This window comes from Leucoraja erinacea, chromosome 5 (assembly GCF_028641065.1).
Source record: "Leucoraja erinacea ecotype New England chromosome 5, Leri_hhj_1, whole genome shotgun sequence".
NCBI lineage: Eukaryota > Metazoa > Chordata > Chondrichthyes > Rajiformes > Rajidae > Leucoraja > Leucoraja erinaceus.
Genome location: NC_073381.1, coordinates 60,126,118 through 60,153,249, shown reverse-complemented (window position 1 = coordinate 60,153,249; position 27,132 = coordinate 60,126,118). Strand labels below are relative to the sequence as shown.

Below are 27,132 nucleotides of genomic sequence, written 5' to 3'. Positions count from 1 at the left end.
TATTCTATGGTTAGTCCGTGAATACATGAATACTTACTCCTCACTGTCTTGATGTGCACACTTCTTATATTATCTATGCACACTTTTATCAGCATCAAATGTAGGATGATGTATTCTGACGGATATATGAACAATAGAGCTCTCCACAACTTTCCATATATTAATCATATTGATTAAAAATTATCGATTGTCTGCATTCTTATTTAATTTGTACAATTGTGGCAAATTGTATCCCCCAGTGGAAACACAAATTTGTAAAATTGTATAATATTAATACATCTCTACTTTAGCTCAGTTCCAAGACTATTTGATGTATTATATGGGATGTAGGTTTTTGAAAGAAATGTCATCCATATATTCACACTGCCCTGGTCTTTTCCATGACCTGATGAATTATCCCATATCAAATGCTTTTAATTCCCTTTTGAAAACTGCTGAATTTGCTCCTAACATTATTTCCGGTGATGCATTCCATTGTTGTGTTTCTCCATATGCCCACATAAAACAATAAAGCACTCTTTGTAGGAAAATTGCCATCGGACTCAATCAAAATGATAGCAGGCAGCCTTGGAAGCCTTACCCCACTACTCAAACCTCACGTCAAAAACCTTGGCATGATATTTGACTCAGCACTGAAATTTGACAAACAAGTCAATGCCGTGGTAAAAGCTAGCTTCTTTCAGCTTCAGACAATAGCTAAAATAAAACAATTCCTCCACTTTGATGACCTCGAAAAGATCATCCACACATTCATCTCCTCCCGCCTAGATAACTGCAACTTTCTTTACACTGGCATCAGCCAATCTTCCCTGTCCCGCCTGCAACTGGTCCAAAACGCCGCAGCGAGACTCCTGACGGGCACCCGAAAAAGGGACCACATCACCCCGATCCTGGCCTCTCTCCACTGGCTCCCTGTGCGGTTCCATATACATTTCAAGACCCTCCTCTATGTCTACAAAGCCCTCAATGTGCTTGCCCCCTCCTACATTGCCCCCCCCCCCTCCATCTTCTCACCCACCACTCCACCTCCAGGTCCCTCAGATCGGCCGACTTGGGGCTGCTGAATATCCCACGGTCTAGGCATAAGCTTAGGGGCGACCGCGCGTTTGCGGTTGCAGCTCCTAGACTGTGGAACAGCATCCCCCTTCCCATCAGAACTGCCCCCTCCATCGACTCCTTTAAGTCAAGACTATAAACTTATCTATACTCCCAAGCCTTTCCTATACCGAGGGCTATATGTATATATGCATGTAGTTTGTTTGTTTATACTATTCTTATAACAAATGTAAAGCACTTTGGCCAATAAAAGTTGTTTTTTAAATGTGCTATATAAATAAATGTGACTTGACTTGACTTGACTAAACAAGTAAAGTTCCTGAACTGCCAGATACAAGCTAATCAACCCCTCTTCAAATATGCCCCTGCTTTGGGAACTTGGACGTTGTTTCTCCACAATAACCATATAACCATATAACAATTACAGCACGGAAACAGGCCATCTCGGCCCTACAAGTCCGTGCCGAACTATTATTTTCCCCTAGTCCCATCTGCCTGCACTCAGACCATAATCCTCCATTCCTTTCTCATCCATATACCTATCCAATTTATTTTTAAATTATAAAATCGAACCTGCCTCCACCACTTCCACTGGAAGCTCATTCCACACAGCTACCACTCTCTGAGTAAAGAAGATCCCCCTCATGTTACCCCTAAACTTCTGTCCCTTAATTCTGAAGTCATGTCCTCTTGTTTGAATCTTCCCTACTCTCAATGGAAAAAGCTTGTCCACGTCAACTCTGTCTATCCCTCTCATCATTTTAAAGACCTCTATCAAGTCCCCCCTTAACCTTCTGCACTCCAAAGAATAAAGACCTAACTTATTCAACCTTTCTCTGTAACTTAGTTGCTGAAACCCAGGCAACATTCTAGTAAATCTCCTCTGTTCTCTCTCAATTTTGTTGACATCCTTCTTATAACTGGGCGACCAAAATTGTACACCATACTCCAGAATTGGTCTCACCAATGCCTTGTACAATTTTAACATTACATCCCAACTTCTATACTCAATGCTCTGATTTATAAAGGCTAGCATAAGAAAAGCTTTCTTTACCACCCTATCTATATGAGATTCCACCTTCAGGGAACTATGCACAGTTATTCCTAGATCCCTCTGTTCAACTGCATTCTTCAATTCGCTACCATTTACCATGTAAGTCCTATTTTGATTTGTCCTGCCAAGATGGAGCACCTCACACTTATCAGCATTAAACTCCATCTGCCATCTTTCAGCCCATTCTTCCAAATGGCCTAAATCTCTCTGTAGACTTTGGAAATCTACTTCATTATCCACAACACCACCTATCTTAGTATCATCTGCATACTTACTAATCCAATTTACCACACCATCATCCAGATCATTGATGTACATGACAAACAACAGTGGACCCAACACAGATCCCTGAGGCACCCCACTAGTCACCGGCCTCCAACCTGACAAACAGCCATCCACCATTACTCTCTGGCATCTCCCATTCAGCCACTGTTGAATCCATCTTGCTACTTCTGCATTTATAGCCAACAATTGAACCTTCTTAACCAACCTTCCATGAGGAACCTTGTCAAAGGCCTTACTAAAGTCCATATAGACAACATCCACTGCTTTACCCTCATCAATTTCCCTAGTAACCCCTACAAAAAATTCCAGAAGATTAGTCAAACATGATCTTCCAGGCACAAATCCATGTTGACTGTTCCTAATCAGACCCTGTTTATTCAGATGCTTATATATATTATCTCTAAGTATCTTTTCCATTAATTTGCCCACCACGGAAGTCAAACTAACAGGTCTATAATTTCTAGGTTTACTCTTAGAACCCTTTTTAAACAATGGAACAACATGCGCAGTACGCCAATCCTCGGGCACTATTCCCGTTTCTAATGACATTTGAAATATTTCTGTCATAGCCCCTGCTATTTCTACACTAACATCCCTCAATGTCCTAGGGAATATCCTGTCAGGACCTGGAGACTTATCCACTTTTATATTTTTCAAAAGTGTCAGTACTTCTTTTTCTTTGAATCTCATAGTTTCCATAGCTACTCTACTTGTTTCCCTTACCTCGCATAATTCAATGTCCTTCTCCTTGGTGAATACCGAAGAAAATAAATTGTTCAATATCTGCCCCATCTCTTTTGGCTCTGCAGATAGCTGTCCACTCTGTCTCTCTAATGGACCAATTTTATCCCTCGTTATCCTTTTGCTATTAATATAGCTGTAGAAACCCTTTGAATTTGCTTTCACCTTACTTGCCAAAGCAACCTCATATCTTCTTTTAGCTTTTCTTATTTCGTTCTTAAGATTCTTTTTACATTCCTTATACTCAAGCACCTCATTTACTTCATGCTGCCTATAAATATTGTAGATCTCTCTCTTTTTCCGAACAGTGTCCAATTTCCCTTGAAAACCAGGGCTCTTTCCTGTTTTTACTATTTCCTTTCAACCGAACAGGGACATAAAGATTCTGTACTCTTAAATTTTCCCCTTTAAAATGATGAGAGGGAAGACAGAGTTGATGTGGACAAGCTTTTCCCTTTGAGAATAGGGAAGATTCAAACAAGAGGACATGACTTCAGAATTAAGGGACAGAAGTTTAGGGGTAATATAAGGGGGAACTTCTTTACGCAGAGAGTGGTGGCGGTGTGGAATGAGCTCCCAGTGGAAGTGGTGGAGGCAGGTTCATTGGTATCATTTAAAAATAAATTGGATAGGCATATGGATGAGAAGGGAATGGAGGGTTATGGTAGGAGTGCAGGCAGGTGGGACTAAGGGGAAAAAGAATTGTTCGGCATGGACTTGTAGGGCCGAGATGGCCTGTTTCCGTGCTGTAATTGTTATATTGTTATATGGTTAAATGTCCTCCATTTCTCTTCTACATCCGTCCCATAAAACAAAATGTCCCAATTCACTCCTTTTAAATCATTTCGCATCTCATCAAAGTTAGCCTTTCTCCAATCAAAAATCTCAACCCTAGGTCCAGTTCTGACCCACTCCATAATTATATTGAAACTAATGGTATTGTGATCACTGGAACCGAACTGTTCCCCAACGCATACCTCCGCCACCTGACCCGTCTCATTTCCTAACAGGAGGTCCAGCACTGCCCCTCCTCTAGTAGGTACCTCTATGTATTGCTGTAAAAAACTATCCTGCACACATTTTACAAACTCCAAACCATCCAGCCCTTTTACAGAATGTGTTTCCCAGTCTATGTGTGGAAAATTGAAATCTCCCACAATCACTACCTTGTGCTTACTACTAATATCTGCAATCTCCTTACATATTTGCTCTTCCAATTCTCGCTCCCCATTTGGCGGTCTATAATACACCCCTATATGTATTGCTAAACCTTTCCCACTTCTCAGTTCCACCCAAATAGCGTCCCTAGACGAGCCCTCCAATCTATCCTGCCAAAGCACTGCTGTAATACCTTCCCTGACAAGCAATGCAACACCTCCACCTCTTGCCCCTCCAATTCTATCACACCTGAAGCAACGAAATCCTGGAATATTTAGTTTCCAATCACAGCCATCCTGGAACCATGTTTCACTGATTGCCACAACATCTTACTTCTAGTTGTCAATCCAGGCTCTAAACTCATCTACCTATCTTACCATGCTCCTAGCATTAAAATATGCACATTTAAGAAACCCACTGCCTCTTATTCTCTGTTTATTTCCTTTTTCTTCTTTCTCCCCTAGATTTTGGGTCTGAGTGCTTCCCTTCTCTGCCCCCTGCCTTACACTCTGTCTACTAGCTTTCTCTATTTGAGTCCCTCCCCCCAACCATTCTAGTTTAAAGTCTCCCCAGTAGCCTTTGCAAATCTCCCCGCCAGGATATTGGTCCCCCTCGGGTTCAAGTGCAACCCGTCTTTCTGTACAGGTCACACCTTCCCCAAAAGAAGTCCCAATGATCCAGAAACTTGAATCCCTGCCCTCTGCACCAGTCCTTCAGCCACGCATTTATCCTCCACCTCGCTCCATTCCTACTCTCACTGTCGTGTGGCACAGGCAGTAATCCTGAGATTGTTACTTTTTTGGTCCTTTTCCTTAACTCTCCTCCCAACTCCCTAAATCCTCCCTTCAGGACCTCTTCCCTTTTTTTACCTATGTCATTGGTACCTATATGTACCACGACCTCAGGCTCCTCTCCCTCTGATTTCAGGATATCTTGGACGCATTGAGACACGTCCGAGACCCTGGCACCAGGGAGGCAGACCACCATCCGGGTCTCCCGACTGCGTCCACAGAATCGCCTATCCGACCCCCTAACTACAAGTCTGGTATTCTCTTGACCTTTGCAGCACTAGCCACACACATCAATAAATGAAAAATTCTACCATGCCAAAATCTGCTCCATTTGCCTTTCTCCAATCAGCATAGTGATAGCAAGTATCATTGGGGGTTTTATCAAGTGGACACAAAGTGCTGCAGTAACTAAGCGGTTCAAGCAGCGTCTCTGGAGAACATTGATCAGTTCCTTTTTTCTATGTGTTATCGAATGGCACTTACTCAACAATGACAAGTTCACTGTTGCTCAGTTTGGATGTTCCCTGCATCACTTGTGTACAGATATTATCTCGGTCCAAGCACGGATGCAAGCTGAATGCCTGAGGCGTGGTGAAGTAACAACTCTGGGTTTCAGCCTTGGCTATCTCTGATTTCAGGTTCAAAATTATTCCTATGCACCTCAGTTTTAAAGCCAACCTCCACTTGAATAATATGCCTTTCTAACTATGTTCATTTGGTTTCAGTCTTTATAATGTTGAAGTACTTTCTTTACATGCCACTTAATGCATGACTTACAAGAAAGATTCCTTCACTAAAATTGATAATGTGCAATGTACATACACCTGTGGAAGAAATGGTGATTGCTATTTTGGTTCAGAAGAATTTCTATCATATGTCCAAAACCAACTCTGCAATTGATTGTTTTTGTCTCTTTTGGCCAGGTGATAATAAGCTGCTTGGAGATTTGCTAGTTTTGTCAGGCGCCACATTATATGGCATCTCCAATGTTTGTGAGGAATTTATTGTGAAGAATTTGAGCCGGGTGGAGTTTCTAGGAATGATTGGGCTGTTTGGCTCTTTCTTCAGCGGCATACAGCTGTGAGTATTTTTTCTCATTCTTTAAAAATGTGATAATCAAATTACATGGGTCGCAGAACAATGGGGGTGCAGCCCCTCCTCCTTTTTTGCAAGACATGCTTCATAACCCAAAATTATCCGGCCCGCAGGCGTATTTTTCTCTTCCTCTGAGGACCTCCGACATCCAGAATCTCAGAACAAGCGCACAGTGAGCGCGGAAAAACCACGACCAGCGGAAACAGAGTGTCCCCCAAAACCCTCCCCTCTGCTCATTGGCCAATTATACAAGATACATTTAATTGTCATTTGGACCCCATGAGGTCCAAACGAAATGCCGTTTCTGCAGCCATACATTACAAACACATAGACCCAAGACACAACATAATTTACATAAACATCCATCACATCGCTGTGATGGAAGGCCAAATACACTTATCTCTCCACTGCACTCTCCCCCCCCCCATGTCAGAGTCAAAGTCAAAGCCCCCGGCTGGTGATGGCGATTGTCCCGCGGCCATTAAAGCCACGCCGAGTGATGCAAGGTCGCACACCGGGTCTTGGTGTTAGAGCCCCCCGGCGTGCGCTCGCAGAGTCCCGCGGCCATTCCAAGCCGCGCGGGGCGGTGCTGTAAGGCCCCGCTCCAGGAGCTCTTCGACCCCGCAACTCGGGCGGGGGAAGTCGTCGTTGCGAGAGCCCTGAAAAGCGGTCTCCCTCCAGGAACCCGCGGGCTCCCGGTGCCGCCGTCCACAGACCTGCCGTTGAAGCCTCCGACTCTCCGGTCGGGCAGCAGCAGCAGCAGCAGCAGCAGCAGCGCTCCTCCACCGCTCCACCCGCTCCGGACTCGGCCAGCCCCGCGACGTTGACGGTGAGTCGTAGCACCAGAGTCCCCGGTCTCTTCCTGTTGGAGGCCGCTCCTCGTTGCGGCCCCAACGATAACGGAAACCCGACGAGAAAAGGTCGGGTCTCCCATAGCACGGTTCACAGTCGAGAGATGGGGCAGTCAACAAAGCGCTGTGATTAGCCGTTGAGTGGAAGGAAGAGAGGGTGGGTGGGCCCGTGGGCCGCGAGAGAGAGAGAGAGAGAGTCTGTCCCAAGCATGATCTTTGGTCCCGAGAGAGAGAGTCGGCCCCGAGAGAGGGACACAGTGAGAGAGTCGGCCCGAAAGGGAGAGAGAGGGGGTGGGGGGGGAGGATGGAGGATATATCCCCCCCACTTTTTGAGTTTTGTATTATCCCCCTATTTTTTGGTGGTCGAGCAACAACAAAAAATAATAATTGTGCCACCCTCCCCCCACTCGGTCGCTGCACTCCCTCACAGGGTACCCCTGAGTCCAGCGATTAGTGATCGCTCAGCTCCCCCCACTTTCAAAAACGTTCCGCGGCCTCTGAATTAACGATCCAAATGGTGTGATTGATCTACGAGAATGTAATTGTAGACCTTTAGCCTAATAACCATCATTGTACTTCAAAACAATTCACAATGTGAACTACTTTGAGATGCTGCTTAGATATGTGTTAAGGCCCAAAATAAATTGGGGTCATTCTTTATTTGAAAGACACTACAGAAAATGTCCTTTCATACACATTAAGGGGTGATTTTCGAACTTTGTGGCATGTTGCCTATTTGAATTTCCGATGTGTGCTCCCAGTAATCAATGATTCTACCACAAAACACTGGAAATCTTTTTTAGTGTTAGAACATTTTTGTGCTCAACTTGATGGATTTCATAATATTTTGATTTTTTGTGGCCCACTGTCTAATATTAGTTGTTTACTACAGGAACAATTTTATTCTTAGAAATGGCATTTAATGTGAACTTATGCCTTAATACATAATCTCATACATATCTGAGCCTTTTTCCGTTTCAAATGGTAGGCTTGAGGGTGGATAAATCCGCGCCAATGCATTTGACTTGCTGCTTGCATTTCCAAATGAAAAAGTCAATTCTGCTCCAACACCTACTAATCACGGCGGGCATTGCAATTAAATATTGAGGGTGTCACATTTGCCATGTTCTGCCTTTCAGAGCAGATGCTAAACAAACTGTGCTGCTAGGTGGTAATAATCTGCCATGGGCATTACTGTGGTCATTATTTAATTCAAAGTCGACATCAAAAAAGTCTCTGCCTGGATATTGGACCATTTTTAGACAAGATTACTAAATTAAAGTGAAGTAATGCCAGTACAAGTTGGATTTTATGTTTACTTTGTCATTACTCCAAAACGATTCCCACAGTTTTTAATGCATAATACCACCCTTACCTTGATAATGGGCAGTTCGCAATAGTTAGTAGCTGACCCTTTCCTTCAACAATGGACGTCAGGGTTCTAGCACTTACAGGGCTTCTAACCTCAAGCTGTGGCAATGCTGTGAGTGGGTGTGAAGCTGTTTCTATTGAGATGTCCACTCAGGCCATAACGCTTGTCTCATTTATAGATAAAGATGAGCCCAAGCCTATGAATGAAGTTGAGAGGGAAACAGATCGTCTGTGCTTGTTGGCTGATAGACCTTACTAAGAAGAAATGAAACATAAGTGGCAGGAAGTGGCAGGAAGTGAGTGCAGAGGTTGCTGTCTCTAGAAATTCTGGTTTGCAGGAACATTGCAGGACACACTTCCACAATTTCACTGGCCATGTCATCAAATGAAAAGTTGGGAAATCTTACAGGCCGTGATTGTGGTATGGGCAAGAAACTAGTTTAGCTTCGAGGAAACTGGGTTCATCCTGTCCTTTTAACACTCCTTAAAATGGATTATTGAATGTGAATCAATCACTCACCTCCCTGATCTGTTTTTACGTAAACTAGGAATAGCAAAGTTGGAGGTGTTTTCATGTTTTACAATCCTAACAAATCTTAAAACGGAGGGGGGAGGTGGTATGGGAGACTTCCACTGGAGGTATTACACAGGGCTACCACTCTCTGGGTAAAGGGGGTCTGGGTGGGTGAGAGGGAGAGAGTGGAGGAAATGAGGGCGGAGAGAGAGTGGGTCACCTTGGGATCTGTTGGGAGAGGGATGGAAGGGGCAAAGTTGGAGGGGGGAAGGGTGGGTATGAGAGGGGGAGGGGGGGAGGTGAGTATGGGGAGAGGTGAGTATGGTATGGGGGGGGGGGGGTATGGGGGGGGGGGGGAGGGGGAAGGCATGAGGGGAGGAGGGGGTTGTGGGAGGGGGGTGAGGGTAGGGGCACGGGAGAGAGGAGTGGGATCAGGATAGCAGGTACCTTTTCTAGTTAACCCTTCAGTACAGATTCACGACCCATTGGGGCTATTCTAAAAGTGTAGTATGATAGTCCCTGAAGACTTGGATCACCACTTAGGCACAGATCTCATGGAATGAAGCATCTGTATAAAGACGCGCTGAGAATTAAGACAAAATTGCTCTTTTCATATTTAACACAATTACAAACTCTCTTGGTATAGCTATAAAATTCTGATGCAAATTCAGTTGTTGGTGATAATTTAGAACCTGTTCTAATAGAAATACCCAGTGATCTCTTACACTTCTCTCTGGAGAAAGAATTGAAATAATTAAAATGAATGTTCTTTCCAGCCTAAATTACTTATGGGCCTCCTTATGGCACTTTGTGCCCTCCAGTCTGTTTTAAAGCGATGAAAGAAGTTAATCATTTCTTTGTGGAATGGAGAAATCTAAAATTAATCTGAATGAGTTTATGGCCCATACATTTGTTTGGGCTTCTCGATTGTAACGTGGAATTAAGCAGACTAGTTGTCACTTGGTAGAGTTGTCAGATCACTTTACAAATCAAGTAGAAACATAGAAAAATAGGTGCAGGAGTAGGCCATTCGGCCCCTCGAGTCAGCACTGCCATTCAATATGATCATGGCTGATCATCTAAAATCAGTACCCCGTTCCTGCTTTTTCCCCATATCCATAGATTCCTTTAGCCCTAAGAGCTAAATCTAACTCCCTCTTGAGTACTAAGGGAATAAATAGGGTCACCAGGTTTTAATTCACCGGCTATGAAACCTTTTTTTTTTAACGGGTCCCCTGACTTTCAGTCTGATGAAGGGTCTCAACCTAAAACGTTATCTATTCCTTTTGTCAAGAGATGCTGCTTGACCTGCTGAGTTACTCCAGCATTTTGTGTCTATCCTTGGTGTAAACCAGCATCTGCAGTTCCTTCTTTCCCATTTTTTAAAATACATTCTTGATGTATAATTATCCATTTACTGTATTCAACTCTCCATCCTTATTCACCTGCAGTAGTTGCTGCAATGCATCTCCAATCTTAAATTGATGACCTCTTGGTTTCAGGCTAATGACTGGAATGGAAGTTATCGTTCGCTTTTTTAGCATTGACAGAACCCTTTATAATGCAATTAAGGTGCAAGTTGTTCCTGCCGTCACAAAGCAAATAAAGCATCCCTATTAATGGAAAGTTATCTGGCATTACTACTGGTCTTGTAGGTTCCTGTGATTAAGCCCTAGTTGACACTCTTGTAGATTGGCATGTGTCAGCATGGATGAGGCATTGGTGAAGTGGGTCGGTTTCCCGTTAATCTATACAGCACCAATTAAAATAATCCTTGACCAATTTAATTGGAATATGGGCCTCAATAAAAAAGTTAATTAAACTAGTTCAGCGAGCCTTTTCTTCAACATATTCTCTTTTTATTCTATCCTCATTCAAGACATTAATGGGTGTGAGACTTCAGAGATTGAACGATATAGTTGAATTAAAGTACTGTAGTAACACTATGTAAAATGGATTTTAATTAATTGTTATTACATTTCCACAAAACAGGACAGTAGAGTGGATTGTAAGTATTTTGGACTACATTTTTTTGAAATGACTAGATAGATGTTTAAAAAGTATATGCTAACCTTTGATGAGCAAGGCCTTAAATTATTAAATCTCTACTGCCCCTACTTGAATGATGCAAGGAGAGTTCCCCTGGATGCTGTACACCATAAATTGCAAATAATCTTGCTGTATCAAACGGGTGGGCACAGTGGCTAGCGGTAGAGTTGCAGCCTTACGGTGCCGGAGACCAAGGTTCGATCCTGACTAAACGGAGTTTTACGTTTTCCTTGTGACCGCGTGGGTTTTCTCCGGGTGCTCTGGTCTCCTCCCACACACCAAAGATGTACAGGTTTGTAGATTAATTGGCTTCTGTTAATTGTAAATTGTTCCTAGTAAATGTAGGATAGTGGTAGTGTACAGGGTGATCACTGGTCGGTGCTGTCTCGCTGGGACACGCTGTATCTCTAAAGTCTAAAAGTAAAGTCTAAAGGACAACTAAAAAACATTAGTTTTGCATAGGCCTAGTCTAAAGTGCTAGGTCAGTAAGTAAGAGCAACAAAGTCTGCTAGCATAATAGCGATTGAAGTAGAAAATGTGATTGGAAGGTTATAAAAGCTGAATAAATAAGTGAAAACATGAGATTTACCTGCCTGTTATTTTGCAAACAAGAATTTTTTGCACTGATGAGTTAACATTTTGTGTCTACTTCCAGGAGGATAAGCCCTCTCAATGTTAGTGGTTAGGTTTTTTAATTCAATTTTCCAATTTCTTGCTCACAATAGTCAGTTATTAGAAAATTAGCAGTCAGGAAGTTACTTACCAACATAAATCAGCTGACTTAGTTTAGTTTAGTTTAGAGATACAGCGCGGAAACACGCCCGTCGGCCCACCGGGTCCGCACCGACTAGCGATCCCCGCACATTAACACCCACTAGGGACAATTTTTACATTTACTTAGCCAATTAACCTACAAACCTGTACGTCTTTGGAGTGTGGGAGGAAACAGAAGATCTCGGAGAAAATCCACGCAGGTCATGGGGAGAACGTACAAACTCCGTGCAGACAGCACCTGCAGTCGAGATCGAAGCCGGGTCTCCGGCGATGCATTTGCTGTAATGCAGCAACTACCCCTGCGCCACCGTGACTGATTGATTTCACTGCGTATTTATTGATGTAAATGGTGAAGAGGATTTTGGTCATGGATTTCCTTGTGGGCTCTGCACAATACTAACAACCAATGTAAATAAACTGCTTCAGATTAACTAAATCTTTATAATTGAATATAGAAAAAAATAGTAAACTTCTCTTTATTATACAGTGGAAGATTCTGAAGGAACCATTTTTCCATTTGTGCCTGCCACGTGTGTCTTTTTCCCCCAATTAGTGCTTTAAGGTGAACTGTACATTTGACCAAATGTGGGCAATCGTATTATGTTGAGTTACAGATACCAGGAAGGCATTATACATTTTTCTATTTAATGCCTTTGCAAGGTAGAGTACCTGTATATTCTTAATGTCCAGCAAAACACTACGTGATGAAGGATTGATTAATCTCTTGCCTCTATTTCAACTGAGCCTTGCAGCTCAGTTGCATTTTAAATTTCTGGCAATTAGCAAAACCACTCCTTCTCTGCTGCCCCAGAGGCATTGTGCACTGATAAGCCTCTGTTGTCAGCTACTGGAATTCACTATTGGCCTGGTTGGAAATTAACTGAATTTAAACATCTTCCTTTCCTCCCACCCTCTCTTCCCATCCTCTCCTCCCTTTTTATACCCACTCCTGCCCCCCACTCCACCCTCTCTGCTTGATCAATCTTAAATAAATAAATTAATCAACGTATGTTCTGTCAATGGTAAGATGGAGCTCTGTAGAAAGGTTTGAGCTATCCCAATGTCCACATTGGTCACCCTTAAGGTGCAGGCGGAAAGTAGATGGCTGACCACCGGGAAGGGTAAAAGGAGTAAGCACAGAGTGTATGAATCACCTGTAGCCTTTCCGCTCAAAAATATGTATACTCTTTCGGACACTGTTGGGATGGATGACTGTGCAGGTAAAAGCAGCATCTACCATGTCACTGGCATCAGGTCTGGCTTTGAGACACAGTGGGGTAAGGTGAGGTCAGACAAAAGTGCTGGAGAAACTCAGCGAATGCGGCAGCATCTATAGACCGAAGGAAATAGGCAACGTTTCAGGCCAAAACCCTTCTTCAGATGGCCTGAAACATTGCCTATTTCCTTCGCTCCATAGATGCTGTCTCACCCGCTGAGTTTCTCCAGCACTTTTGTCTACCTTCGATTTTCCAGCATCTGCAGTTCCTTCTTGAACATAAGGTGAGGTCAGACTGCTCCAGTGATAGAAGATTCTATAGTTAGGGGGATAGGCAGCAGATTCTGTGGCCACAAATAGGATTCCATGATGGTGTATTGCCTTCCTAGTGCCAGGGATGACTCGGAGCGGCTACAGACTGTTCTCAAGGGCAAGAATGAGGAGCCAGAGGTCGTTGTGCACATATGACAGAGATGACAGACATAGAAAAAGGATAGATGTGGAGGGTTGTTTTTCGTAATGGATGCTTGTGACCAGTGGTGTATTGCAGGGGTCAGCGTTGGTCCCGTGCTGTTTGTTATATCCATTAAACAATTCGGATTACTTTAAGATTGCTAGAATTTCTATGAAAAAGAATTGGAAATGTAATTTTTCATCACAAATTAGCAAACATCCAGATGAGCCCTACCTCAGAAGTTCAGCAAAATATTAGGAGATATCTGTAATATACATGGAAATGCATAATCATATAAAGTCAACATAAAATTGGAAAATAATATAGAATTTAAATCCCTTAATAACATTATTTCTTTGTATTCTACTTTTCCTATCCTAATCGTTCATTCCACTGCTACCCGTGATTTGAAAGTTGCGAAAGGAATGCCCTTCTCATACAATGAATGGGTGTTGATTTACATTACTTGCATCCTGTTGGCCCGGTGGCCTGTCACTTGTACAGATATCATGGTGTGGATGAGTAGCATCAGACTACACCAAGAGTTGATTGCATTGCATTCCAAGCAATGTTGAGGAAACAATTGACGTTTCGCAGTGAATTGCATTATTATTTGTTTCATTTGAAATGTATAAAGCAATAATTTAGCTAATATTCATATATTTGAGGATGTGATTATATAAAAGTGTATACTTTATGTGAAAATACGATACATAACAAATTCTTAATGTAAAATGTTCCTATGTTTTACAAACTACTTCAATTATTGTTAAAAAGGTGTGACGGTTTAATAATGCCGCTAAAAATCTAGCCACGCAGAAACTGTTTGGATTAGTTTCTTAATAGATCCATTGATCACTATTACAAGATATTTTAATAATGTGTCAAGTTTGTTTTAGAAATATGAACAATGAATAAAGTCAAAAATAGTTTCATAGATACTTAACCATATAACCATATAACAATTATAGCACGGAAACAGGACATATCGGCCCTTCTAGTCTGCCGAACACTTACCCTCACCTAGTCCCATCTACCTGCTCTCAGACCATAACCCTTCATTCCTTTCCCATCCATATCTCAATCCAATTTATTTTTAAATGATAAAATCGAACCTGCCTCCAACACTTCCACTGGAAGCTCATTCCACACAGCTACCACTCTCTGAGAAAAGAAGTTCCCCCTCATGTTACCCCTAAACCTTTGTCCCTTAATTCTCATATCATGTCCTCTTGTTTGAATCTTCCCTACTCTCAATGGAAAACGCTTATCCACATCAACTCTGTCTATCCCTCTCATCATTTTAAAGACCTCTATCAAGTCCCCCCTTAACCTTCTGCGCTCCAAAGTATAAATACCTATTGTTCAACCTTTCTCTGTAACTTAGGTGCTGACACCCAGGCAACATTCTAGTAAATCACCTCTGTACTCTCTCTATTTTGTTGACATATTTCCTACAATTTGGCGACCAAAATTGTACACCATACTCCAGAATTAGTCTCACCAATGCCTTGTACAATTTTAACATTGGATCCCAACTTCTATACTCAATGCTCTGATTCATAAAGGCCAGCACACCAAAAGCTTTCTTTACCACCCTATCTACATGAGATTCCGCCTTCAGGGAACTATGCTCCGTTATTCTTAGATCTCGCTGTTCAACTGCATCCCTCAATTCACTACCATTTACCATGTAAGTCCTATTTTGATTTGGCCTGCCAAGATGTAGCACCTCACACTTGTCAGCATTAAACTCAATCTGCCATCTTTCAGCCCACACTCTTCTAAATGGCCTAAATCTCTCTGTAGACTTTATCTACTTCATTATCCACAACACCACCTGTTTTAGTATCACCTGCATACTTACTAATCCAATTTACCACACCATCATCCAGATCATTGATGTATATGATAAACAACAGTGGACCCAACACAGATCCCTGAGGCACCCCACTCGTCACTGGCCTCCAACCTGACAAACAGTTATCCACCATTACTCTCTGGTATCTCCCATTCAGCCAATGTTGAATCCATCTTGCTACTCCACTATTAATACCCAACAATTGAACCTTCTTAACCAACCTTCCACGTTGATCCTTGTCAAGCCTTACTGAAGTCCATATAGACAACATCCACCACTTCACCCTCATCAATTTCCCTAGTAACCTCTTCAAAAAATTCAAAAAGATTAGTCAAACATGACCTTCCAGGCACAAATCCGTTGACTGTTCCTAATCAGACCCTGTTTATCCAGATGCTTATATATATTATCTCTAAGTATCCTTTCCATTAATTTGCCCACCACTGACGTCAAACTAACAGGTCTATAATTACTAGGTTTACTATTAGAACCCTTTTTAAACAATGGAACAACATGCGCAGTACGCCAATCCTCCGGCACCATTCCCGTTTCTAATGACATTTGAAATATTTCTGTCATAGCCCCGGCTATTTCTACACTAACTTCCCTCAATGTCCTAGGGAATATCCTGTCAGGACCTGGAGACTTATCCACTTTTATATTTTTCAAAAGTTTCAGTACTTCCTCTTCTTTGATCCTCATAGTTTCCATAGCTACTCTACTTGTTTCCCTTACCTCACATAATTCAATATCCTTCTCCTTGGTGAATACCGAAGAAAAGAAATTGTTCAATATCTTCCCCATCTCTTTTGGCTCTGCAGATAGCTGTCCACTCTGACTCTCTAGTTGACCAATTTTATCCCTCATTATCCTTTTGCTATTAATATAGCTGTAGAAGCCCTTTGGATTTACTTTCACCTTACTTGCCAAAGCAACCTCATATCTTCTTTTAGCTTTTCTAATTTATTTCTTAAGATTCTTTTTACATTCCTTTATACTCCTCAAGCACCTCATTTATTCCACGCTGCCTATAATTATTGTAGATCTCTCTCTTTTTCCGAACCAAGTGTCCAATTTCCCTTGAAAACCATGGCTCTTTCCAATTATTACTCTTTCCTTTCAACCGAATAGGGACATAAAGATTCTGTACTCTTAAAATGTCACCTTTAAATGTCCTCCATTTCTCTGCTACTTCCTTCCCATAAAACAAAATGTCCCAATTCACTCCTTTAAAATCCTTTCGCATCTCCTCAAAGGTAGCCAATCAAAAATCTCAACCCTTGGTCCAGTTCTGACCTTCTCCATAGTTATATTGAAACTAATGGTATTGTGATTACTGGACCCGAAGTGCTCCCCAACACATACTTCCACCACCTGACCTGTCTCATTTCCTAACAGGAGGTCCAGCACTGCCCCTTCTCTAGTAGGTACCTCTATGTATAGCTGCAAAAAACTATCCTGCACACGTTTTACAAACTCCAAACCATCCAGCCCATTTACAGAATGTGTTTCCCAGTCTATGTGTGGAAAATTGAAATGTCCCACAATCCCTACCTTGTGCTTACTACTAATATCTGCGATCTCCTTACATATTTGCTCTTCCAATTCTTGCTCCACATTTGGCGGTCTATAATACACCCCGTATAAGTGTTGCTACACCTTACCCATTTCTCAGTTCCACCCAAATAGCCTCCCTAGACGAGTCGACTAATCTATCCTGTGAAAGCACTGCTGTAATATCTTCCCTGACAAGCAATGCAAAACCTCCACCTCTTGCCCCTCCAATTCTATCACACCTGAAGCAACGAAATCCTGGAATATTTAGTTTCCAAACACAGCCCTCCTGCAACCACGTTTCACTAATCGCCACAACATCATACTTCCAGGTGTCAATCCAGGCTCTAAACTCATCCACCTTTCTTACAATACTCCTAGCATTAAAACATACACATTTAAGAAACCCACCACCTCTTATTTTCTGTTTATTTTCTTTTTCTTCTTTCTCCCCTACATGTTGGGTCTTGAGTGAAGATTTTTCCGCTAAACTGGTTGTTTCTTAACTGAGGCAAGATATTTTTTAAAACGCGTTCTACGACATCTTAAAATGTTGAACAACAGAGATTAAAATAAGAAAATGATATTGTTTTATATAATGGATTATTTTATGTCTTTAATATACAATTTAATATACAATTGTAATTACTAGTTTTTAAAAAATTGCAAATATTACATATTTGATAAATTATTGTCAACATTGGCCTGTACACTGCTAGTGGCCAGCTCCAGGTCAGAGGCACACTCTTTCACAGGGAGAGATAGTTAATGGCTCTTTATTAGATCAGGTCACTGCGGATGGGTGGACACGGACAGCAGCAAGGCCAGGTCTATCAGGGCCCATTAAAAACTATGTAAGACCATTAAAAAGATATCTATATTTCTTCATTTAAATAAAATTGTTGAAGTACTTTCAAACAATAAAAAAATCTAAACCAACAATATGCCTATCAGGGCCGATGTTGTCTATTGCTGGCTGTGACTTGTGCGGCCTCCTCTTCTCTCACAGTTTTGCCCCCCGCTCCTCCCTGCAAACAGTCAGAAGAAGGGTTCTGACCCAAAATGTTAGTTATCCATTTTTGCCGGAGATGTTGCCTGACTCGCTGAGTTGCTGCAGAATTTTATTTCTATCTTTGGTATAAACCAGCATCTGCAGTTCCTTGTTATTACTAAATTTATGGGTCTGTCCCACTTAGGCGACTTTTTATGCGACTGCAGGAGAATATGCAGTCGCCACATGTTCGCGTGTGGTTGCCGGGGAGTCGCCTTCATGGTCGTGAGAAACTAGTCGCGGCCTCATTATGGTCACTGTGAATTTTTCAACATGTTGAAAAATTAGCGGCAACTAGAATGAAGCCGCCATGGAGAGTAGTGAAAATTCTCGTGCCGTTGGTGGGTCGCCAGGAGGTCCTAATGGGTTGCTAGGAGGTTGAAGGTTCTGGAGGTTCTCGTAGGTTGTAGCCAGTGCTGACCGGTGAATTTCATTGGCTCGTTGGGGAAAAAAAGGCAAGCGGTAAGTATTTTGGACTACATTTGTGTACGTCTGGCTTCAGTTGCCTCCATTCTTTCTCCCCCCTTCTCCCCCTCTCCCCTCCTATTTTAAAGGACTTACCGTACACTGTGCTTTAGCTGTCTTTTTACAGCGCCAACCTTCTGTGTGTGTCCGTTTCACCTTGGCTTTGCACCGTGTGAATTTTTTAGACAGCGCTCACCCCGCCTGCTGTAGCCCCCGCCTGCATAACGGGCTGGTGAAAGAAGCGATGTGTTTGTGTGTGTGCGTTCCACTCAGTCGCCGTTCTAGTTGCCGGTTTTTCCGGCGACTGCCGGCAACTTGACAGCTGCTGGCAGTCCGCTGAAAAATCACCTAAGTGGGACAGGCCCATAAGAGGACTCATTATTTAAGTCCCTTTCTGCTTCTTCCCTCCCGTGAAAGCAGTTGGTTAGGTGTCTGTGCATAAGGTCTAACCTGGAGCTCTTTAATTTGGGCTGCTCACATAAGCAATGAAAAATTTGATGACTAAATGCCACAGTTCCCTTCAAAATCCAGGTCACCAAATCTGAAATAATTCATAAGGGCTAAAATTGGAAGACATGTTTTTATTTATTTAAGTTAATTTCCACCCTGTTTTTCTTTTGTGACCACCAGTTTTTGTCATTTCTGAAACTATATTCCCGGCTTATTTATCCGGATATGATTGATAGGACATTACACAACATGCTTTAAACAAATATACCAATGTTGTTTATGAAAAATGTTTTGAAGCAATTCTACTTTTTGGTGCATAGATGACTGTATCTAACCATTGTTAGATAACGTCAAGTGTATTTAATTGCCCCAAGTGCTAACGTTCAATATGATTAACTAAGTACTGCTCATAGAACTATTTGTTGGATGTTTATGCAGCTGAATTACTCTTCTAGGGGCAGGTATGAGGCAAGTATCCTATTGACTGAAGTGCAAAATAAATGAATCATTTTAACTTTTTTTATTACAGGGCTATAATAGAACATAAGGAATTGTTAAAGGTACCATGGGATTGGCAGATAGGTGAGAATTTTACTTTTATCCTCTTTTCATTCATTTTTGATGGCTGGGCTTTTTAAAGTTTGTGAATAACAAGAAGGATTTATAGGTCAGAGGCTATAAGAAGAAGTGTACTCTGACCTTCAGCTCTCCTCTTGTCTTCCCCTGAAACAAAATAATGATACAAGTGTTTACTGTGACTGAAAGTAACATGTATAGAAGTTTTTAACAAAGAGCACAATTGCCTAGAAATTCAATTGAACTCACTTTGGTGTTTTTAAGATCTAGCTGTATTTAGTCCTAACGTCCAATTGGAACCCCCTTTTTTTTTTTTTTAAAAAAAGGCAAATTGGCCAACGTTCAGTTTAGAAGAGGCCTGGACAATTCCAGATGCAACTTCTGACCAGTTTAATTGATTGAAGGATGCAGCATGGAGACAATGGCCAACAAGTCCACACTAACCATCACTCACCCTGCAGGCAAATTACAGAGAATGATTAACGTACAAACCTATACATCTTTGGGTTGTGGGAGGAAACCCACGCTATCACAGGGTGAACATGGATGGGGATTGAACCTGAGTCGCTGACGCTGTGAGGTCTACCAGCTGCACCAGTGGCATAAATAAATTGCAGAGTGAGTTCTTTAAAAAAAATGCCATTTATCAGGAGACACAGCTACGTTACAGCAAACCATTAAACTGGAACAAAGCACAGAGGTTTGTTCAATCACATGCTGCATTCAGTGCAGGTGGCCATACGCAGCAGAGTGTGAAGGATTTGATGCCTCCTCGGGCTTCTCCCAGCTGAATATTGGAGGATCATGTTGGTATTAAGGATTGGAATTTACATTGGGAATTATATTTTGCAGGTTCCTTGGGAAAATTGTCTTTCTATTAAGGACTTGCGACCTCGGCTTCCCTTGCCACTTAGCAAGAAGCTGAGATGTGAATATTGGCCAGGGACATGACCAGGCTGCTGCTTTCCTCAGCTCCTTCAGGCTCTGCCTCCTGAATACTGGGGTCTGGGGATCCATGTTCGTCTTTGTCTGATTGTGGCTGCTGTCTTCATTGCCACGTGGTGCTTGATACAAGATTGCTGTGCATCATGCAGCGCATTGCAATGGAATTTACATTTCTGGTTGACTCCTCTGAAGAGCAGCCCAAGATTGCTTCAAGCAAAGAAATCTCATCTTGAGGAGATCAATGCTTTTCACTGCAGTCCTGGTAGTTGTATGGCTGTTCGGCTACTGCAGTTGGAGAGTTCGCTGCTGCAAGGAGCCAACGGTGAAGCCTAGCCCTTGTCTATTAGGTTTATGTTTATTATTGTCAAGTGCACTGAGGTACGGTGAAAAGCTTTGTTTTGCAAGCTGTCTAATCAGATCAGATAATTCTATAAAATAAATACAATTGAATCAAACTCGGGTACAATAGAGCAAAGAGGAAGATGCAGAGTGCAGAATAGAATGTCTCAGCATTATAGCACATCAGCTCCATGGACAAAGTCCAATGCGCATAGTGGAGTGGAGGAAGATGTTTGGACTCTCTGCAGTCGCTACATATTCAGATCTTCTGATGCCAGTACAGTCCCATTAAATAGAAAAGCAAAACACCTGTTCAATATGCTCCTGGTTCAACTGAGACTATTCCATAAAGGTCATAGAGTGGAGCTTCCTACAGAATGAATGGAAACGTGAATCTATGCAAGTGATGGCATGCCTGATGCTGGGAAAATATCAAGCATGTGTGAATAGCATATGGAATTGCCCTGTTCTAATTTACAGGCTCAACAGAATTGATGCACGAAGGATGTTTCCCTGGTCTGAGGAGCCTAGAGCCATCGATTGCAATCTCAGATTAACGGGTGGGGTATTTAGAAATAATGAAGACATTTCTCCTGATCATAGAGTTGGGGGTTCTCTGGAATACTCTACGCAAAAGACCTGGGGAGACTAAGTCATTGGTTTGGTACTAAATGGATGGGGCATGGATCATGTGTAGGCTTAGTTTATTTTGGCATTATGTTCAGCACAGACATTTTAGTCCATTCCTGTGTTGTACTTGTCTACATTATATGTTGTAAATAGGGATCAGTAGATTTTCAGATATTAAGGGAATAATAGAAAATGAGGAGCTGAGTTTGAAGATGAGCCAAGATCGTGAATGGTGGATCGAAGGTTTAGTTTAGCGTAATTTATTGTCACGTGTACTGAGGTACAGTGAAAAGTTTTTGTTGCATGCCAACCAGTTAGCTGGAAGACAATACGTGATTACTATCGATCCATTTGCAGTGTATAGATCTGTATTAGGGAATAACCTTTAGTGCAAGGTAAAGCCAATCAAGTCCGATCAAGGATAATCTGAGGATCATCAAAGAGGTAGATAATTGTTCAGCATTGCCCATATTTAAATGTGTACAATGCCACCTTTGCATTAATTTAGTTTAGTTTAGAGATACAGAGCGGAAACAGGCCCTTCGGCCCACCGAGTTCACGCCAACCAGCGATCCCCGCACATTAACACCATCCTACACACACTAGGGCCAATTTACATTTATACCAAGCCAATTAACCTACAAACCTGTACGTCTTTGGAGTGTGGGAGGAAACCGAAGATCTCAGAGAAAACACACACAGTCACGGGGAAAACGTACAAATTCCGTACAGACAGCACCCGTAGTCGGGATCTAACCCAGGTCTCTGGCGCTGTAAGGTGGCAACTCTACCGCTGCGCCACCGTGCATGCACTACTTAGAGGACAACGAATAAAGAACGAGTTTCTACTTGATGGAACAAATGTTGGGACAGATAAAGATCTTAATGAGGGCATTGCGTTAGAGATAAAAATAAGCCAGTAATTCAATAAATTATCACTTACTAAACAATAAACTGAATTAAATATTGCTCAGTGAATATTGGAACATGTAATACTGAAGAAACTATCCAATCTTACGCTTTTATCGTAATTTCCTTTTACATTTCCCAGTGTGTTTCACAGGAGTCTTATCAAAATTTGTTAAAGGATAAGACGATTTTAAAGAATATTTCGACAAATGACAATATTTTGACTGCTCACTTGCAGCATACATATAAATATGAACGCAGAGTTCAACATACACCTCCAACTATATTCCACATTTATCACTTGCAACTGAGGATTAATTACAACTGTTTTCTTTCATAAAGAGGATTTACTATTAATAATTTAGTCTAATTTCCACTTCTAGCCTAAACAACAATATAATTGTTTTTGTCCTTGCAAGGCATTTCCAAGATGCTAATTGAGGTTATTATTGTCAATGTGCTAAGATCTGTTGGTGGTTGATTATAAGGACATAAGTAATAGGAGCAGAATTAGGCCATTCAACCCATCGTCGCATTCAGTCATGGCTGATCTATCTCTTCCTCCAAACCCCATTACCCTGCCTTCTCCCCATAACCCCTGACACCAGTACTAATCAAGAATCTATCTATCTCAGCCTTAAAACATACCCATTGACTTAGCCTTCACAACCTTCTGTGGCCAAGAATTCCACACATTCTCACCCTCTGACTGAAGAAATTCCTCCTCACCTCCTTCCTAAAGGAACGTCCTTTAATTCTGAGACTATGACCTCTGGTCCTAGACTCTCCCACTAGTGGAAACATCCTCTCCACATCCATTCAATCCAAGCCTTTCACTATTCGGTAAGTTTCAATAAGGACTCCGTTTATCCGAAACTCCAGCGAGCGTAGGCCCTGTGCTGTCAAACGCTCATCATATGTTAACCCACTTATTCCTGGGATCATTCTTGCAAACCTCCTCTGGAGCCTCTCCAGAGCCAGTGTAATTTTTATGCAGTGTATTCTTTTTAAATTTTATATTTGTGACAAAAAAATATATAATTTTGCATTTCTTTTAAATATATACATGAAAAATGACACACAACTAGTGCGTTATCAATGCACTTGAGCAGTATTAGTAAATTAAACTCATGGTTGGGGCTTGGCAGTGCATCAGATTCTATCACATTACCACATCATTAAGGTGACTCGATAGTTAATAGAAAATTATACCTAGTGGCCATCCAATATAACATCTGTTTTCATCAATTCCACAAGTTAAACCTATGTAAGTACACCTCAGTTTGACATTGAATTTATTATTTTGTGCAAAAAACATATGAATTACTTTGCTCTCTCTGACCATTGCCAAGAAAATGTTGTGCCTGGGTACTTATGAGCTGATGGATGAACCCTGGGGATAAGAGAGAAGTAAGCAGTACCCTTGCACTTTAATATACTGTGCTCAGAATGGCAGCAAGCAAGATCATTCCATAATTGCATGCAAAGTACATTTCCAATATCGGTTATGTTGTCAGGCGGAAACATCCATTGCAAACCAGCTGGGTTGGTGGGAAACACAATAAAATAGTCACTTCATGCTGTTCACATGATTATCCAGGATATCTGATCTAAAGTCATTTGGCAAATATTTGGATCAGCTCTGCTCCTAATGGTCCTGCTGCTTGTTGTGCCTGGGCATTCCTGAGGTTTGGTCCTGAAACATCAGTCAGCTCAAAATAGACTAATAAGAAGTGCTAGGGAGGGCTGACGGATCCCTGGAACATACCAGTGTTAGATGAGTTGGTGGTGCTGGAAATAGAGTAGCTTAGTTTAGTTTATTGTCACTTTTCATAACAAGAGGATTTCAGTATAGGAGTAAAGAGGTTCTTCTGCTGTTGTATAGGGCTCTGGTGATAAGGAGAGGTCATTTAAGACTGAGATGAGAAACAACTTTTTCACCCAGAGAGTTGTGAATTTATGGAATTCCCTGCCACAGAGGGCAGTGGAGGCCAAGTCACTGGATGGATTTAAGAGAGAGTTAGATAGAGCTCGAGGGGCTAGTGGAGTCAAGGGATATGGGGAGAAGGCAGGCATGGGTTATTGATAGGGGACGATCAGCCATGATCACAATGAAGGGCCGAATGGCCTCCTCCTGCACCTATTTTCTATGTTTCTAGTACAGAGGTACAGTGAAAAGCTTTTTTGTTGAGTCCTATCCAGGCGGCGAAAAGACTATACACGATTACAATCAAACCATCCACAGTGTACATATACAAGATGAAGGCAATAACGTTTGGTGTAAGGTAAAATCCAATTTAAAGATAGTCTGAATGAGGTAGATGGCACAAGACACTGTTCAATATAGAAGTAATAGTTTGAGTTTGTAACAAATGTTTATTTCTTTATAACCTAGATTATTAAATTAGAAATGGAACTGATGTGTGCCTATTCTCTCTCTGGTCTGGAATGAGGCCACTTCTATCTATGAACTATCAGATTTGGTTGAATGCAAAGTCATGTCAAACAACTGAAAACCCATTGCATCACTACCTTCAAAAAGTTTAGATATTAGAAAAACGTGTTATCAATATAATGAGGGCATACTTCCTACCTAAAAAATGTCAAGGTTTTTAGAGAATGCTTGTTGTCTTTTCATGTATAAAAAATACAGAAATCGCTCAGACAAGTAAATTTTCATCCTGTTCATCAAAGGGATTCTCATTGTTGGCCAAACGAGCTGAAAAATAGACCACATTAAAAATATTGAGGCTCATGAAGACTTCAATTAAGAACATTTTCATTTCAGATTATAACTACAGTAAAATCATTTACTTTCAGATTTCGTTTAAAGTCCTTTCACCCCATGACAGCGCTATTTTCCATTTCCTTTTAAAATTCTTGAAACCCATAACTGATATACAGATATCTTAGAAGCATTTGTCACAACTAAAAGTGAGCTTTTATACAAAAGAATAAATCTGCACATTGATCCTATATTATTTGTTCCCAAGTAAATAGGTAAGCAAATGGCATGTTTGCACGTCTTTTGGAGATCCGGGAGAAAATCCACGCAGTCACAAGCTCCACACAGTCTGCACCCCTAGTCAGGTTCGAGCCCAGGTCTCTGGCACAGTGAGACAGCACTCTGCTGCTGTGCAATACTTGTGTTGTTTTGTTGACAATCATTCCTATAGGAACCACTGACTGAGCAGCGTGATAGTGAGTCGTTGACAATTTTTGCTGGTTTCAAAGCTTTTGAAGTGAAACAATTTGCATTTCTATTTTAAATTTGAAAAAGAAATAATATCTTTCTTGCTCTCTTTTCCAGGGCTGCTGTATGTTGGCTTCAGTGCCTGTATGTTTGGTCTGTACAGCTTCATGCCGGTCGTCATTAAAAGAAGCAGTGCCACTGCTGTCAACCTCTCCCTATTAACAGCAGATATTTACAGTCTGTTTTGTGGGTTGTTCCTTTTCCACTACAAGGTAAGTAAATTAAATTTAATAGAACTGTAATATTTTAGGGGGCATCAGAGATTAACCTGAACTTTTACTGGGAAAAGGTAAGTGAATGATGTGCCTGATGGCTTGGCTGCAGATACAACAGAAAGATTATTTTTCAGATCAAAATTAAAATGACATGTTGGTATTCTGTCAAGTTTGTTTCACTAGAAATTGCATCGGATTCCATTGTCTGTAAGATAATTTACTGTGTTGTTGAAATGCAGAAATGTAATTTAATGCCTTGCCATTCCTGATGGAATTAGTATTCGGAAGCTTGCTAATTGACTGTGCATACCCAAACACTGAGTAATAAATTTATGCTGGAGGATCTAAGCTCGGCTATGGGATAACACAATTAGCTTCACCATTCCCAATTTACAAAGAACTAGAATGATCAACTACTTTCCTGCTTCAAAATGCTCTCCAGTGACTTCTGAAAATTACCCACCTGCGATACAACTGAGGAGAATCAGCTGAGCTTATTGGAAAGAAATTTGCCGTGTTAGCAAATGCTAATTGTTCATAGACGTATCTTCTGCTAGTTGTTCTCTCCTATGAACATTTATTTCCATTAAATTCAATGGAACTGAGTATCTGGAAATGTATTCAATAATTGGCAAAAATGTTTGCCTGTTTTTAATCCCAGGGATCAATGAAGAGGTTGGCACCTTATGTCCTATGCTCATGCTCTTTGTAATACAGTTGGAAGGTTATTGGAGAGGAGTCTTCACGAGAGGATTTACTTCCATTTGGATGAGAATGGTTTAGTTAGGGACAGTCAGCATGACTTTGTACACATCAGGTTGTGTCTTACTAACTTGATCACATTTATTGTGGAGGTGACGAAGGTGATTGATGGTGAGGCAGTGAATGTGGTCTACATAGATTTTAGTAGGGTATTCGATAAAAGTCCCACATGGTAGGCTGATCCAGAAGATTATAATGTACAGGATTAACAGTGACTTAGATCGTATAGGTTCAGAACTGGCTGACTATAGAAGACAGTAAGAGTTGTGGCGGAAGGATGATATTCAGGCTGGAGATCTGTGACCAGTGGAGTTCCGCAGGTATCTGTGCTGGGACCTCAGCTGTAAGTGATATATGTACATGATTTGGACGTGGACGGGTTGGTTAGTAAGTTTGTAGATAGCGCCAAGATTGCTGGGGTCACGGACTGTGAGGAAGGCTGTCTAGTTATTCAGCGGGATACAGATCAGCTACAGAAATGTGTGCAGAAAAAAACAGATGTAGTTTAATCCAAGCAAGTGTGAGGTGTTGCACTTTGGGAGGTTGAATATAAGGGGAGAATCAGGCACGTGCTGTGTGTAATTACTCAGGGTAGGCACTGGGCAGTCAGTCGACCTTTAAAAATCGTGAAAATCCGCGCATGCACAGAAAATTATAAAACCGCGCATGCGCAGATCGGTCCTGTAGGCAGTCAGTCGGTTTTTAAAAAATCT

The 27,132-nt window shown here is 41.6% G+C and overlaps 1 protein-coding gene across 1 annotated transcript in view; it reads left to right on the top strand.

Moving 5' to 3' along the window:
- The window catches only part of slc35f1 (solute carrier family 35 member F1), a 248,591-nt gene that overhangs the window by 184,135 nt on the left and 37,324 nt on the right, over positions 1-27,132 (top strand). Inside the window, exons 5-7 of the mRNA XM_055635758.1 lie at positions 6,009-6,165; positions 19,320-19,372; positions 25,500-25,654. Coding sequence (XP_055491733.1) covers positions 6,009-6,165; positions 19,320-19,372; positions 25,500-25,654 — 365 coding nt within the window. The remainder of the gene's footprint in view (positions 1-6,008; positions 6,166-19,319; positions 19,373-25,499; positions 25,655-27,132) is intronic.